General features: G+C 48.4%; 1 protein-coding gene across 3 annotated transcripts in view; it reads right to left on the reverse strand.

Annotated features, from left to right (window-relative positions):
* NHS (NHS actin remodeling regulator) overlaps nt 1-12136 on the reverse strand; it is a 261765-nt gene extending 249629 nt beyond the window's left edge. For all 3 annotated transcript variants that reach the window (XM_037377372.1, XM_037377374.1, XM_037377371.1), the window contains exon 1: nt 11380-12136. In XM_037377372.1, the coding sequence (XP_037233269.1) occupies nt 11380-11779 (400 nt within the window). In that variant the 5' untranslated portion in view covers nt 11780-12136. The remainder of the gene's footprint in view (nt 1-11379) is intronic.
* Between the last annotated feature and the right edge of the window lie 3851 nt (nt 12137-15987).

Here is a 15987-nt window from a genome sequence, read left to right on the forward strand (position 1 = left end):
TTAGGAACATTTAGCAGATAAATGAAAAATACTTCTAATCTACATTAATGATTTGTGTTAAGTTCCACTTGGACAATTTCATAAACGAATAGCCACATAATAGCTGCTGAAGGTAGCTGTAACCCATTCACTGATTTACAGACCCAGCATTCCTCAAACAGGGGTGGTCATTTCCATAGTACACCTGTAGGCAGGTGATTTTATCACTGGATCTGATAAAGAATTGTTCTGTAAATTTTGCATGTATTGGCAGAGGTCCCTAAAAAAATTTAACAGTGCAAACTGAGTAAATATCCTTGGTGACTAAGTGTCAAGGGGAACTCTAAGCACAGGTCCTACAGCTCTGCTTTGGCTTCTCTTCTCCTCCTCCTCCTCTGTCAGACATGTGCGGTCAGCCTCATCTGCAGTCAGCCTGTGGTCAAGGCTGTCATCCTAGCTTACCTCCCAAGCATTCCAGCTAGTTTGTTCAAACAGATCTGGGCCAGAGCACTGCAGTGCATGGTGCACGTGGCCGGCAATCGCCCGTCTGTTTGTACAACACTGCTATCTTGCCACAGCCCTCCTGCCTTGGTGTGCAGGGATGGGTGGCGCAGCTGGCTGACAGCAGATATATTGCTGCCTGGGTAGCCCCATTCCCCAGGCAGTGGCCCAGCCCCACAGCCCTGCCTTGGGCATGTCAGCTGGCCCAAGAGCTAGGGTGAATGAAACTGGAGACATCTGCATGTGGACTAGCATTGCTTTGCCGTTGTGGCTTGCAAAGGGACAGCTTGTGGGCTCCAGGCACCAATTCACACCAGCTAACAGTGATAGAGAATTAACGGTAAATCCTCAGGTGAACCTGCCAGTCTCCATTAGGAGGAATTTGTCCAGAACGCAGCTGTCCAAAATCTCTGTCTGGGCATCAAAGCTGAATCAAGCCTGTGGCAGTTGCAACAGAGGCCAAAAAATATTGCTGAAGCCATGAAGTAGTGATAGTTATTTTAAGCTATTAGCAGAGTAATGACAAGATGATTGCCACAAAATATACTTTAGCTAGAGTGCAATTTAAAAGTAAAGGAACTTAAACCAGTGATTTTAATGTGCAAGGCACAATGAATGCATTTACAACATCTATTAAAAGCAGGTTATGTTTGGGGGAGGGGGTTAATTAAATCTTAGCAGGTTATTGGTAGTTTATTAACTGAACAAGACAGCATCACATTAAAGATAATCAATGGAGAATAAACCACAGTCATAAAAATTAATACTGTTCATTCTCACAATGGGAGGGGAGTTTGCCATTAAGACAGAGGTAAAAGCATAGTTCCATCCCCTGCAAAAACTATCATGAAAAGAGGAGCAAAGGATAGGATGGCCCAAAAATGAAAGTCTTTCAAGGAATAAGTTTCAAAAAAGAGATTAAACTGAAAAGAAATAATCAGCAGTTCTAGAGGGGAAAGAGGAATACGAACAAGCAGTTTTGCAAGCAGTGGAACTAATGAAGCCTGGTTTTCACCAGCTTTTATGTCATGCAAAGGACTGACTTTCATACTGAAGAAAATGTGAGCTCCAACTGGAGCACTTTTTTTTATTGGGTTGGAACATTTATATGGGATTCCTTCCCCAGTGGATTTTCTGGTGTCTAATAAAGAACAAGCCCTTCCTTCAAATGCAGTAGGAACAGTCTGTTCTCTCCTTTACCTGGCAGCATCTTTTATGACTTCTATACTGTGGCAATGTAGTTGAAATTGTAGCTGAATAGCAGATATAAAATTGCTGAATGGCTGGTGGGAGACACACAAACGTGCCCACCCCCTCCCCTGCTATACACACACAGAGTATGCTATTCCTTAATACTTGTTTCGATAAGAAACCAGGCTAAAAATGGTTTTGTCAGAATAATCCACCCGATGGGGAAAATTTAACTTTGGCATGCTAACTGTGTACAAGACTTCAGGCAATTTGCTGCAGAGACGAAGACTTCAGGCTCCTGCAGCAATACTTGCTGCAGCGGAGCAGAGTCGATACGGTAGGGGAGGTGGGATGTCTCCAGCATGCTGAGATAGGAGCCTCTGTGATGGTGTTAACTGCCGGGGTACAGGAAGGCCATGGAAGCTCTGGTTAGCACAGCCCAAAGCAGCAGAAGCTGTGCTGTGCATCTAGAAGAGGTTTTGGAGAAGTATTGAGAAATTCATCTCCCCAAATAAACGAGGAAAAAGAAAAGATGCTTGCATTAAAAACTTGGACAGTGCAGAGTTATGTCACTTCCAGGGTAAGAGCTGGGCACGTACAAGTCAGTGGTCAATCCATGATATATGCTTTTGTTTTTGAGAAATGAACTAATATATATCTCTTGACTAGTCTCCTTTACATAACACTTCACCAAAAAACATCTCACCAAAGAAAAGACCATGCCTATGCCAAGAACTGGCCCTCTTTATCCTGGAAGTAAATAAAGAAACCTTACAGGGAGAAAAAATGGAGCTGGGTAGTATCTGCTCTTTGGACCCGCTCTGATTTGTGTGGTAAGTACTTAATCGTAATTAATCTCTCATTTCACTTAAAATGAAATCACCCCTTACCATATCTCACTAAATACTGTATGCAATGAAACATGTATACCATCTTTAAAAAAGTTTGCCTCTGAGCATCACAGTGAGTTAGTGCAGCCTATCCTGAGCTTCACCATCAAGCAGATCTGACTTCTGCAATCACAGGCAGTCACAGACCATCTGAAGAGAACAACGCTTGGTAATACCTTTTTTGGAAAAAGAAAAAACATCAGTCAAAATTGAGCATGCACAGAAAGCCCAGTTTTGCCTTTAAAGCAATCCAAAGCCTGTGGACACCGAGGCATTTTTCAATGCACCCTGCATATTTTACTCTTAAAAATGGCCTGACTCAGCAGCGATTGATACACATACACACGTCTTCAAGGAGAAGGATTAGCACCTTTTCCCCCCAACTCATCCTCCATCCGGGCCAATTTATAGGTCTTTTCAAACGTCATGAAGCTAACAAAAAAACTTTGAAAAGGCAGGGGGAAAAGCTGCGGAGGCCTGAAAAAGCTATGCATATTTATAGCACAAACACACCGCCTATGCTCATTCTCCTTAATCACATGCACACGCTAGCAAGACAGCTCCTCCGAACTTTCTCAGGCATTTGGTCTGAGTGGCTATAGTTCAAAGTCCAACTGCCCTGGCAGCTGCAAAGAAAGAGAAAACCACAATGGCTTTGTAAGAATTACAGTGATCCTATTAAAAAATAAAATGTCATTCTCTGCTGGGACTTAACATGGCAGTGCCACACAGCACTCATTGAATCTAACAGCATTTCAAGCATACAGCTCTGGTGTAATTAGACCACAGGCTTAATTAGGTTCCCATCACTATTACTTTCTTCCTGCCTTCAGCCAAGCAGGTATAAGAAAAGACTGTCCAATACAGATACTGCAATTTAAAGTCTCAACTTAAGAACACAGTGGGTGTATATCTACTATAAAATCTACCCTAAAAACATGCCAGTTGTTAAACTAAGCAGTGCATTAGAAGCAGTTAGATATAATGAGAATGTAAATGGAAAGTATTCTAGGGAGATATTTCAGCTAAAAACAGCACACACTGTTTGCTATCTTTTATTTTAATCATGCTCTAAGCCCTGCCTTTTTGAACTTTTTATAAATTCTGCTATCTCCCTTTGCAGTTACTTACATATTGGTATATAAATTCAAAGACGAGAAGCAATTAGGAATGAAGCGAAGACTCCCTCTCTTGATGCTAATACATCAAAGGAAGGAAAAAACATTCCCCCCGCATACACACTGGGTAACACAGAGAGTTTCTGCTCTTCACAGCCTAATAGCTCAAGTAGTTCCAATCGAGAGTCTGATGTCACCCTCCGATTACATGGTGAGTGATTGGAAAGAGCAGCTTTTGAAAATCTCAGCTCTCTGACCTAGAAGACCACACAACCCCGCAACAATGCTTTTAAAATGCGTATGTGTATTATTCACATCAGCTGGTCTTATTTTTCTCCCCGCTTTGGGCATCGTAACATTGCTTTTAAGAGTTCCCTGGGGGTCTCTGTTTGATTTGGGTACATCATGTCTAGGCATGTGTGAAGGAAATGTGTCAGATTAGGGGCTTTTTTAAACAGCCGGTGTTCCCCTGCACTCTGTCTCTTCTGCTCTCCAGTTTGGAGAGAGGAAAAGCCAGGTGCTGCCTTTAAACAGCCACGCCGAAGAAGCCTGCCTTTGCCAGAAAGGAGAAGGAGAGGCTGGGACTGGCTCATGCCAGGGAGCAGTAAGGCTCTTTTCTCCCCACCTTCGCACATCTCTGCCAGCCCAGCTGTCATCTGATCCTTGAAACCGAAGCCACCGAACAGGTAAAGGTAAGAACTGATTCTGCTGATCCAGAACAGCAGTTGAGTGGCACCATTACAATGGATATTTATATTTGCTTCCTGCAAGCCCTTCCCTCAGTCCAAGGACATTTGAGAACCATGCAAGGGGTTTTTTGGAAACACTCCAGGCCCTTTGTCTTTCATAAAGGGAAACTGTCATCTTTTATGCATGTGAATCAACAGGTGAATGACCTCCCCATGCCCTCAGTAAATTATCAGAGTCTGCTTATTTCTTAATCTCCAGATCTCTCCTGTATCAGCAGGGGAACTAACCAAAAGTAGGAAAGACTCCATTGATTTCACTGGAATGCTCATCATATGTTTCTGTATGAACACATATTTTAAATTATTGGGGCTTTTAAATAGAAGCATGGAGTTTCAAAGGGGCTGTGGGAGGTTTTTCTGCTAAATCAACAGATCCACAGTAAGTCTAAGTCTCTTACGAGCCTGATTCTATCTTCTCTGCAGTTTTACTCCTGTGTAAAGGAGACCTCATTGGTTTTAAAGGAGTTAAGCCATTTCCACCAGGATTTCTAATAAGTCCACTGGAGACCCTTGCTCGGGTCTTGAGTGTCAGTTAGAAAGAAGTTCCACTAATGATTACAATACTACACAGCTATATAGCTGCAGTGAGGTGGGAAGCCAGCTTTGAGTATTTTTGGATATCAGGTCTTTTGACTGGCAGGCTCTCCATCTAGCAACAAAAGCCCCAAACAGTTCAAACCCGTTACATTAGTTTAAGTACTATTTGTGGAATGAAAAGCAAGGAACTATAGAACAGGCAAAGGCCTTCTGTAATATACCAATGGAAGACCAAGTTAATGAGATTCAGCAAAATTCCCGAAGATTTACATCTATATAACAAGGAATGGCTTCGGAGGAAAACCACACTGCTGTCTGCTATTCACCTGTTAGTAGGCTGTGCCAGATAAAGGCTAGTGAGTCTGCCCGAGTCTTGGGCTCTCACAGCCTTCCCACCGAGAGTCTCACTGACCTCCGCAGGACAAGGGATATTACATTCTGCTTTCACCTGCAAAGAGCCCAGAGTCTGCTTTCCATGAGCCAATGTGACTGAAGGTGACAACCCCAACTTCCAAAGCATTACATCTATGTCAAAGCCACCTGACAAATTCCACCCATTACCTTCTATCACATACTAAATGAATGAGAAAACAACCTCTCAAGCCCAGCCTCTGAATGGTTGTGTTCTTGTGTAAAAGGCCTTCTATCGCCACCTGTAAACAAAGATAAGGAATCTTTCTCCTAAATGACAGTACTCCAGCTAATGGTGCTCTAGCTAAGGTTAAGGTAAGGTGGGGATGGGATCCTTAAGTGAGCAGGTTTTTCTTCCTCTGTTCCTTTGTTGTTCTGACAGCAATAGAAGTAAGCAGGGAAGTCTATGCTTTGGCTTCCCGCTGCTTTCTACTCTGCTAACTTGCCATCAACCCTCTGCATTTAGAAGAAGCCAAGCACCAAGGAAATCCTCCAACTTTCCCACACCCACAACTTGGGTTATTTGCATTCATGGGCAAATTACAGTCAAGTGCACCAGAGAGGCAAGTTCTCTAACACAAATGAGTATGCAGCAACCAGCACAACACCAAAAAACCACACCTGGCAAGTAAAGTCAAAAGCCTTTCTCCTTTTCCAAAAGAACAAGTGAAGAGGATGTGTCGTTCCATCTGGGCAGGTGCAGGACACAAAACTGAAGGCGGTGGATTACCACATCCAGCATACAACTCTGCTTTTCTTCAGAGGATTTATTCTGCACCCAACAAGGACTTGCCAATTAATACAGTTTCAATGTACAAAGGAAGCTCTGAATGCATCCTTGTACCTCATGTCCCCCAGGCTACATTAGTGTGTACCTCTAAAAGTGTAACTACACTTAGATATGCCTATATGTTATAAAGCACTATAATACAGAGGTAGGGGAAGCTAGAAATCTGTTCTGATTTGTCTCCAGCAGCATCAGAGATATTTTTATGTAAACATACCCAGCCTGTGGAGGTCTGCAGATGTGCCTCAGCATAACAGAAAATCCATACAATGAAAACTGCACTTTAAATTCTCTAGCATTGTGTGAAGCTGGGATAAAGTGCAACACATCTACCCAATTTGCACTTGCTTCTTTTTTCTTTCAAGATGGCACCTACTCGTAAGGTTTTATGCTCCTGCCTGAAGATCTCTGCAAGGATGCTCACCAGTTAGCCTGAGATGGCCTTACAATGCAACTGTATCCTGAGATGTAAGCATTAAAGTTTCTAGATTCCACTTCAACAGCAATTGAGACTTCAACGCATTAAGTCAAGGAGGAGGAGAGGAATTATCTGATAAGCTTTGTGTCCAACATATGTTTTGAAAAAATGGTAGGATTGTGGCAGAAGGCACAATAAAAACCTTACAATTGATTAAACATTTCTCTGCAGTGCTCAAAACCCAAACAGAAAACCCTTATGTCAGTGTGTAAAACCAAAACAAACCAAGAAAGACCCACAAAAAAATAGCGCAAAACCCCAAACCAAACAAAATCAAAACAAAACCCCCTAAAAAGCACAATGAGAGAGACTGAAAGCAAGAGTGAAACTAGCCAGGCTCTTCTTAGTAACTGACTTCAATCAAGCAGAATAAATACATGCAGAGCCTTAAAATGATCAAGAATCAGTTCACAGCTGTCTTTTTTATCTCAATACTGACACTTCAGGAAAGAAGAAAAACCTATAGGAGAGCTCACTGCAGAGATCCGGGGGCCTCTGAAGAGCAGAGATCCCCACACTTCTAAGTGGCTGTATCACTAACTGCAAGCACGTAGGAAAATCAGGAATGGAAAAGTGGAGCAATGAAGATACAGCAGGCAACTGCTGCAAACGAAAACAGCTTTTAGAAAGGTTGGATACTGGTAACACATTGATGCTTTCAGAAAAAAAAAGCCTGGAATGTGTGGAATTCTCTGGGATGCCAGGGTGCAAAAACGATCTTGTTAACTAGGGCTTTCAAAATCTGCTGCCCGGTCATTGCCGATTAGTCAGAAAGCAAGATGGCTTACATCATCAGTTTCTGAAAAGTACAATATTCCACTTATACTGCCAGATCTGTAGTCCCCTAGACAGAGAAATCGTCTTTCCAAACAATAGTGGAGGCACCGAGTCCCAAGTCTACACACAAATCCAGCACTTCTACGTTTCTGTATTACCAAGATAATCAAACATCTAATAATAAAACTGGGCAGCACCACACTGCTCAGTTCTCCTTCTGGTAATAAGAAAACTCTAAGCAACAGCCAGACTGACAACAATCATGTTATTCCCACATGGTTCTGCTTTAAAAGCAGACCCTGGAGCTGCTCATGATGAAAAGCAGTAAAGTACTTGGAGTGGCAGAAGGGCAAAGTAGTTAGTTCAGGAGCTGAGCAGGAAAACATTTCTCACCCTTGTTTTTCTTCCAGTCAGAGGGTGGGAAAGGATTCATATTTGCAAGATGCTAGCTGGCCAGAGGCTTATAAAAAGATGAAAGGACAAGCAGCATCTGGGAAGGCAGAGGCGTGGGACCTTGAGTTTTTGAAGATGACCTGCTTGCAGCTGCCCAGAATCAGTCCTTTATTGTGCCTAACCAGATTTCTGAACAGTGACAAAAGAGCAGCACATAGGTAAATACCCTTGCCAGTAGCTCAGCAGAGGAGCTGAGGTACTTTTCTTAAAGCAAAGCATACACAGCCTTGCAAATGCACACCACTAGCAACAGAACTGAGAATGTTAAGGCCTCATGAAAACGACAGCACTAAGCATTACTGAAAAATGCCAGTTTTAATTAACTTCAATTTTCAGTTAATATTCCCTGAACCCAACATAGATGTTTTATTTCAATACAACAATACTTAATTTTAAATATAAAATACAGCCCTATGCAAAATTGTACAATATGTTATTTTCAGGTGAGCTCCTTTCCTGCTCCCTTTCCCCTCAGTATCATCTCTGCGACTGCCAAGGAGTGGCGTTCTGGGCAAGGGATGGGGGTAGGGAAGCCCCTATAATCACTGGCTTCAGTAGTTCCCGAGATGGCGTTAGCCCATTATTCCTCTCCCAGCCTGTGCCTTCACAAGGGAATCTCGGAATTCAGCTGGCTTACAAGGTGTGGAGAACAAGGCCTTCCAACGTCACAGCTCAGTACCTAGCGCAACGTCTGGTAGCATTATTCTCAAATCCCTGCGCTGCACTTGGTGTTAGAACATCAAGAACATCTCATTGTGGCAAGACAGCCTAGAAGTTTTAAACTGACCACTTAAAAAACATGTGGTTGCATTGCACTGTCGTGGTGCTAACATACCTCAGTCGATATGCCAAGTGGCCCAGAACCTCCAGGCTCCCGGCGTGCAACAAGTTCAATGCAAACTTTACAGTCATGCTATGGGTGCAGTGGCTGCATGCCTGTCACCAGCTTGCTCCTTGTGGTGCAACTCCAAACTTCCAGCCAATTCTGAGTTATTCTTAGATGTGACATTTGGGCTATACAGCCAAAAGACAGCCCAGAGGCCACCTCATCAGTCCCACGTTTGCCACAGGAGGCAGAAGTTAGTATGCCTTAATGTGATGCTGGTAAGGTCCTGGGCAGACCTGTGACCACCTGCGATTGCTCTCTCAGTTTCAAAAATCAACTGGGTGCAGTGACTTGAGTGTAATACTGTGAAGAGTAAATTGCGTAGACACTTAATTCTTGAAACAAATGCTAGCATAGTCTTGCTGAAAGTACTAACAAAGGAGGAGGTGTCTGCCCAGAAAGCAGAAAGAGTGCTATCATACACTACAGCGAGGACGGGCAGTTTCATCTGGCCCTCTGAACAGTCCGGAGACCAAAGGGAGGTGTTGCTGTGGATGTGCATGGATTTGGGGGATGTGAGGAGAAGGTGTGCAGAATGGTGCTGTTCAGCTCCAGGTCCCAGCTGAGCTGTTCAGACATAGCACTATGCAAATGAAGCTGTGCTGGTCCAACACTGGATGGGGAATAAAAGCAGCCGGACAACAAAGAAGTCGACTGATCATGCACATTGGATTGGTATGGAGACTTCCACCTTTAAAGCACACGTGGCACAGCACTGCATGAAGAGAAGCGATGAAGGCTGGGCGATGTGCCTGCAAGCAGCTGTATAGCTGGAGGCAAGATGCACACCTACTAGAGGATGAGTAGTGGCAAAGCCTGGCATTGTGGAGGAACCCTTGGCTGGCCAGACTGAGGGCCAGCTGCAGCTCTAACAGCGGCACCGTGCTGTACATTGTACCATATATCAGGGAAGGAAGAACAGCAGGTGTACATGGGGAAAATCATGACCAAAAGTCTCTCCCCTCCTAAACAGAGAAGGATTTAAATGAAAACAGAAGAACATCAAAGAAGCAGATTATGCATTTATCATCACAGGGGTAAACCAGACCCTCTAATTAAGCGCATGACATAACTGTGCTGTAATATCAAGGTTTTGCACTGTGAAAACAAGCTGCACTTGCACAATCCAGAAAGCAAAAAGCCGTACAGATTAGAAAGGCTAAGCTCTGCTCTCAGTTACATCAGTATATACTCACAGCGAACTCAGCTCAAAAGACTTACAGATGAGAATGTGATACAAGGAGTTTCATTTCCTCAGCCAGTTCCCTCACTACATCGGCCAAGCCTCCTTCACGCTGTAGTTTCCAATCGCAGCGCAGCACTCTGCTCTGATTACACACTCGTCCTGAAACCACAGAAAGCCTCCCTCGGTCTGATCTACAGTTGATGTATATTAATATATCACCAGCAAAGTCACTCTACAGCTGCTGAGGATGTAGTTTAAATACCGCTGAATACTCAAAGCTTGATTCTGTTAATCAGCACAGCTTCGCTGATCCTTGGAGACTAACTTATATTCCACACCGCTCCAAAGGGGAGGAAACCCAGAGCATGATTTTTTAAATGGCATGTTCATTAAAAACACCTAGAAGAGAGCATGCTCTCATTTACCCCTGTGTAAACTCACTTCACTGTACTCACTGGAGGTACTCAGGATTTAGAGAGGAACAGCAGAAGGCAAAAACTAAGCCAAAACCCCCTTTGAGGCCATTGCTTTTACTAAGCCAGATATTAAGAGGACGGGATCGACACCAATCTCTGCTATTCCAGACTTCCAATCCACAGCCCTATGTACCAAAAAAATACATATTCACAGGCGCTTGGGAAGCGTATGCACCAGTGAGAGTACAAAATTGTTAGACTGCTGTGAATATGAGCCATATTCAGCAGAAATCGGCAGCTGTTAGGACTACAGAGCCTGTCACCGCTTTTATAGTTTGGGTGGAGAAGAAGCAGGATTCAAGCTCTTACTGCTCGTAACACAAGTCGCATATTGCCTAGATCTTCTCCCCCCCCCCCCCCCCCCCCCCCAGCCCTGGCTCTTCAGGACCACGCTTATAACAGAAAGAAGTCATTAACCAAACTTCCTTATTTTATGGCCCCGAAAGTTGGCTAACGACGAAGCTGCTTTATCATTTCTACTTAAGAGCTTAAAATCTCGATGGGGAAGTCAGAGACACTTCTAAGGGGAAGACATCTGTCCGGCGCGGGGGACAGGCCAGCACTGGGAGACACCCCAAGATGCCCGGGGCCGGGGGACCATCCCCCTGCCGCCCACCCCCCGGGGCCCCGCAGACAGAGGTCGGCCCCCTCCCCGGTCAAACCTTCGGTTGCAGAAGATGCGCCCCAGAGCCCCGCCAGCCAGCTCCTTATGTAAGGCACAAACCACTGACATCATCCCTCCCGCCGGCATCGCCGCGGCGCCCGGCGGCGCGCACCGACCGACCGACCGACCGCCCCGCGCCCGCCCGGGCCCCTCCCGCCCCGCCGCCGGGGCGTCCCTCGCACCGGCTCCGGCCCCGAACTTTGCACGGCGGGTTACTGAGGGTGCCTTCCCCCGCCGGGCCGGGCCGGGCCGCCGTGCGCCCCACCGCGCAGTGCGCCCCATCCCGCGGTACTTACGCACTGCCTCCTGCTTGGGGTCGAGGCCGCGCACGGCTCCCTGGAGGCCGGCGATGCGGCCGTGCAGCGCCCGGACGCGGCGGTGGGTGCCCTGGATGTCAGCCTCGACCTCCTGGAAGAGGGTGCAGGCGTGCCGGGCCACGTCGGAGAGCTGCCGGAGGATCCGCGACAGGGCCACGTTGCTGACCGAGCAGAGGTCCAGCACCATCAGTACCGCCGCCGCCTCCCTCTCCCCGCCGCCGGCCGCCTCCGCGCCCTCGCCCGCCGTCACCGGCTCCTCCGGCGGCGGGTCCCGCGGCGGCGGCGGCGGCTCCGCGCCCCAGCTTTCCTCCAGCACGGAGGCGGCGGGCTGCCGCCGGCACAGCCGCTGAGGCTCCACGGTCCGCTTGGCGAAGGGCATGGCTGAGCCCTCGGCCGGGGCTCTCCCGGGCTCCCGCGGGCACTGGCGGGGATCGCTGCCCTCCTCCTCCGCCGCCTCCTCCTCCTCCTCCTCCTCCTCCTCCTCCTCGCCGCCGCCGCCTCTCCTTGCCCCGCCGCCGTCACTCGCGGCCGTCCGCCGGCGGGCGGCTCATCGCCTCGCTGCCTCCCTGCGCGGGGCTCCCGGGCTGCCGAGCGGCCGCCGCTCCGCCGAGCATCCGCCGCCGCCGCTGCCGCCGCGGGGAGCCGGGGCGCATCCGCGCCGCCTCGCTCGCTCGCTCGCTCTCACGCCGTCCCGCTCCGGCGGCGGGTGTGAAGGGGCGGCCCGAAAACCCGGAGAGAGGAATCCCGCGGCCGCGAGGAGGAGCGAGCCGCCGAGCCTCCCGCCTGGGAGAGCGGCGGGGCGGGGGCGGGGGCCGCGGACCGGGGCGGTGCCGAGCGGCCGCCGCCGCGGGGAGGCGCTGCAGGGCCCGCCGAGCCGTCGGGGGAGCCGCGGCCCCGGGGCACCGGCTGCGGGCGGGCCCGGTCAGGCGTCGGCCGGTGCCCCGGGAAGACCGCGGCCCGGCCGGGGCGACCCCGACCCCGTTCCGGCGGGAGCACGGCTCGGGTGCGGGGAAGGAGAAGGCGGCAAAGACGCCGGCGGGGGCAAAAAGAGCCCAAGTCCGCCAGGCCCGAGCGCTGCAGGAGGCAGGTGCCTGCCCGCGGGTGTCACCTCGGGGCACGGCGGGGGGCAGCAGCCTCCCGAGTCAGGGGGATGCTCTTTAGGAGGTGTGAGGGAAGGCCGGGTCCCAGTCAGACAGGGAGCACTGTTTCTGGTGCAGGGCAGCTGAGCTTGCTTACGTTCACTCCTGAAAGTTGACCATGCCTAACGAGCAGGCATGAACTGCGAACGTAAACTGTAAATTATTGGTGGTGAATACGCAGTGCAGCTACCACAGAAAGAGCTACCGTAAAAGGAGAGCCAAGTGGCTGCAAGTTCCGGCATTCCACCGTTTGGAAACATTAGTTTAAGTTAGCCCACTTGAATTTAACTTGTCGTCCTTGCACGTGTGTGTTGCAATACAGTCTGTCATTACATGACCACATGCAAGCAGCATTCAGGTACCTCTGGTCAAGTGGTCTGAGTTGCAGATATCCACCAGAGAAAGCACTGCTGCCTGCTTTCACCTGCGTGCACCTGCGTGCTAGGCACGGTGACCTGCTCCTGGGGCAGGCTTAGGTCTGGAGAGCCTTCAGTTGCTTTCGCAGAGCTCGAAGCCTGAGCTGACAAACGTTGCTGGCCCAGCTGCTGGCTTTTGGCAGGGACAGTTCATGAGCCTTCACACTGTGCCTGTGGGAACACAGCACCGTGCAGAGTTAGCATGGGTCTTTAGCTCAAGTTTCTAATTCGGCTTGGAATGGGTAACGCCAGCCCTGTGCCTGGAGGGAAGGAGGGCACGGAGTCTGCCCCTGCCTGCCCCAGCCTCAGCACCACCTCCCCACACCTACTGGGAGGCCCGGAGTTCAGGTGCGACCCACTGGGAATGGGCAGGGATGTGAGAGCCGTTGCAGTCCGGGGGGCAGTGCCCAAGCAATACTGAAAATATTTCTTGGACCCGAGTGGAGCTGCTGCTAAAATCACTGGGGCTTATCTAGCCCGTGCTCCTGAGTTTCTTCTGCAGCAGCGTGGCTTTTAGTCCTGGTAATGGAGCATGGCCTGCACTGCTCCTCTCACCTGTAGGAGTCAGCGCACAATATTTGTAAGCCACTGAAAGGCATTTTATTATTTCACTCAAGATTCATAAAGGGGGAGGGACTGATTAAGTTTTAATGATCCAGAAAGAGCAGCAACCACCCAAACTGGTGTGGGATCGCAAGAAAAGGACCACAGGAGTCAAACCTGTTGGAAACAGCAATACGGCAGCTCAGGCACTCATCCTGCCTCTCTCTCAGGCACCCGATGAGCCACTGGCCTGGGCCATTCCTAACAGGTAAAAGCTGCAAGAAGCAGGATTTTAGATTGCACGTAACCACAGCCTCCCAATTGCTTGTCATGTCTGACCAGCTCAGGTAGGGCAGGAACTGTGCAGCTCTCTTCCTTCCCTTGAAAACACCACCTTGGTTCCTGCAGCATATCCCTACTCATTCTCAGCAAAGCTACCAGCAGCCAGCACTTGCTCTTCCTTTACTTTTCCCGTCGGGTTATTACTACTATGCATTACTGTAGTCTCCATGGTCTCTCTCTTTGTCCCAGGCTTGGAAAGGTACAGCTCACCTTAGGGACACTACTAGTGGCATGAGAATTGTGTGATCCTTGTACGTAGCAGCACGAGACACACATAATGCCAAAGCCACACATGAGTGAACTTGTTTAAAGGAGGCAGGTCTTGCCAAGTCTGTGCATCTCCATCATAGGGAGCATATCTTCAATTTGGAGGTCTTGTCGCATTTCTGTCTTTCCCTCCATGAGTGTAGATGTTGCCATTTTTCTTAGTATTTCACTGCAAACACAACAGACTGTACACAGCTTGAGTATGGGATGCTGACACTTTCCACCAGGCAAGTGGAGATGACATCTCAGTTTCCTCTGGTCAAGTAACATCTCGTCCCAGTCACACACCTACTATATATTTTCCATCAATTATATTGGGTGGTGCAAAACCTAATTCAGCAGGTTTTCAACTGCCCCCGGGATTTCTCTTTGTTCAATGTCAGACGTAGTGGGTGGGGCCCAAAGGCTAACTTCAGCCTCATGGGATGGGTCTCTGGAGGTTCTTTTTGTAGCCAAAGGAAAGGGAAAAAAAATCTTCCATGCAGGATCTTGAATGCTTATTGGGCCTCTGCTTTGAAGCTCCTCAGTGGGGCTTGTCCCTCTGCACTGACTGCAGGGGCAGCCCAGGGAGGGTAATTTCCCTGGGCTGAAGTTAGACTGCAAGAGTATTCCCCAGGGTATTAATTTGTGAATACATCAGTGTGGACCAACCTTCTGCATCACTAGATTTCAAGAAGCACTTACAGACCTTAGAGATTGAGACATGTCAGAAAGAATATCAGTCATGAACATGGATAAGTATGTGAAACTGTTCCTTACGTATTTATTTATGGCAAGAAAAGCCTCCTGTTGGACTGTACTGCCTTCTTGCATGTGCGTGAGCTGTATTCCTGTGTTGCTTGCCATAAATTTAGGTTGGGATGCAGCTGTGGTGGCACTGGCTTTCACCCATGGCAGTGAAAGGCTGCACCACAGTTTGCTTTAGACACACATACAATATGGGAGTGGAAGAGTGGGCAAGAAGGGTGAAAGAAAGGTCCTGCGTGATCTCTCACTGGTGCTGCTGGTGGTAGGCAGGCACCTGCTCATAACCCACAGCAGCTGCTGTGCAGCTTCCCATCCCCATACCACAGCTGTTCTCATCCCCTGGCTTGCATTTCCTGCTGACATCCTTGCTGAGGTGTGATTTTACAGCAACACCAGCTAGGGGATATTCGTGCTGATGGAGATGGAGGGCAGGACCATTGGCAGATGAGAAGGAATCTGGTTCCCTGCTGCAGTGAGCTGCAGGAAGCAGGGAGATGGGAGTAGGCAATCTCACACGGTTTGGCAGGACTGCTCTGGCCTGCTTGCAGTGTGTCTTGTCCTGCAGTGCCAGAAAGGGAGGAGAGGCTGGTGAGTGCTGTAGGCTATTGTCATTTCCTCCTCTTTCCACGGCTGTCAGGAGGATGTCTTTAGGCATCATATTAATGAAGTTGCGGCCTTATGACCATAATGTGGCATCTGTCATCACTAATGTTAGCCCCCCTCTAAGTATATCACGTATTTATTCTCAGCAAAGATGTCACAGACAAACCTGTACCTACTCAGGCTAGCAAAAAATGTCCTTGTTCAGAAACTCCCTTCAAGGTTCAGCTGCCATTCTGCAGTTAGACCCAACCATGGCATTCATTGATCACACCAAGGCCACATTAAAGGTAAAAGCCTATAAGGCTATAGCCTATAAAGCTAAAAGCCTAAGGCAGGTAGCACACTTAGGACAGACTCTCAGCCCTGCCGGTTTGTTTCAGCAGGACCATGTTAAGATCACGTCCAAAACATGGGACATTAGGATTTTAGCTGGGAAATACTTTTGCTGAAGAGGGTCTCTATGTTTGAGTGGCTTAGTCAGGCAAAAGACTGGTAATTCAGCTTTTGACAATGTGTCCGATGCTCCCCAA

This window comes from Falco rusticolus, chromosome 2, assembly GCF_015220075.1.
Source record: "Falco rusticolus isolate bFalRus1 chromosome 2, bFalRus1.pri, whole genome shotgun sequence".
NCBI lineage: Eukaryota > Metazoa > Chordata > Aves > Falconiformes > Falconidae > Falco > Falco rusticolus.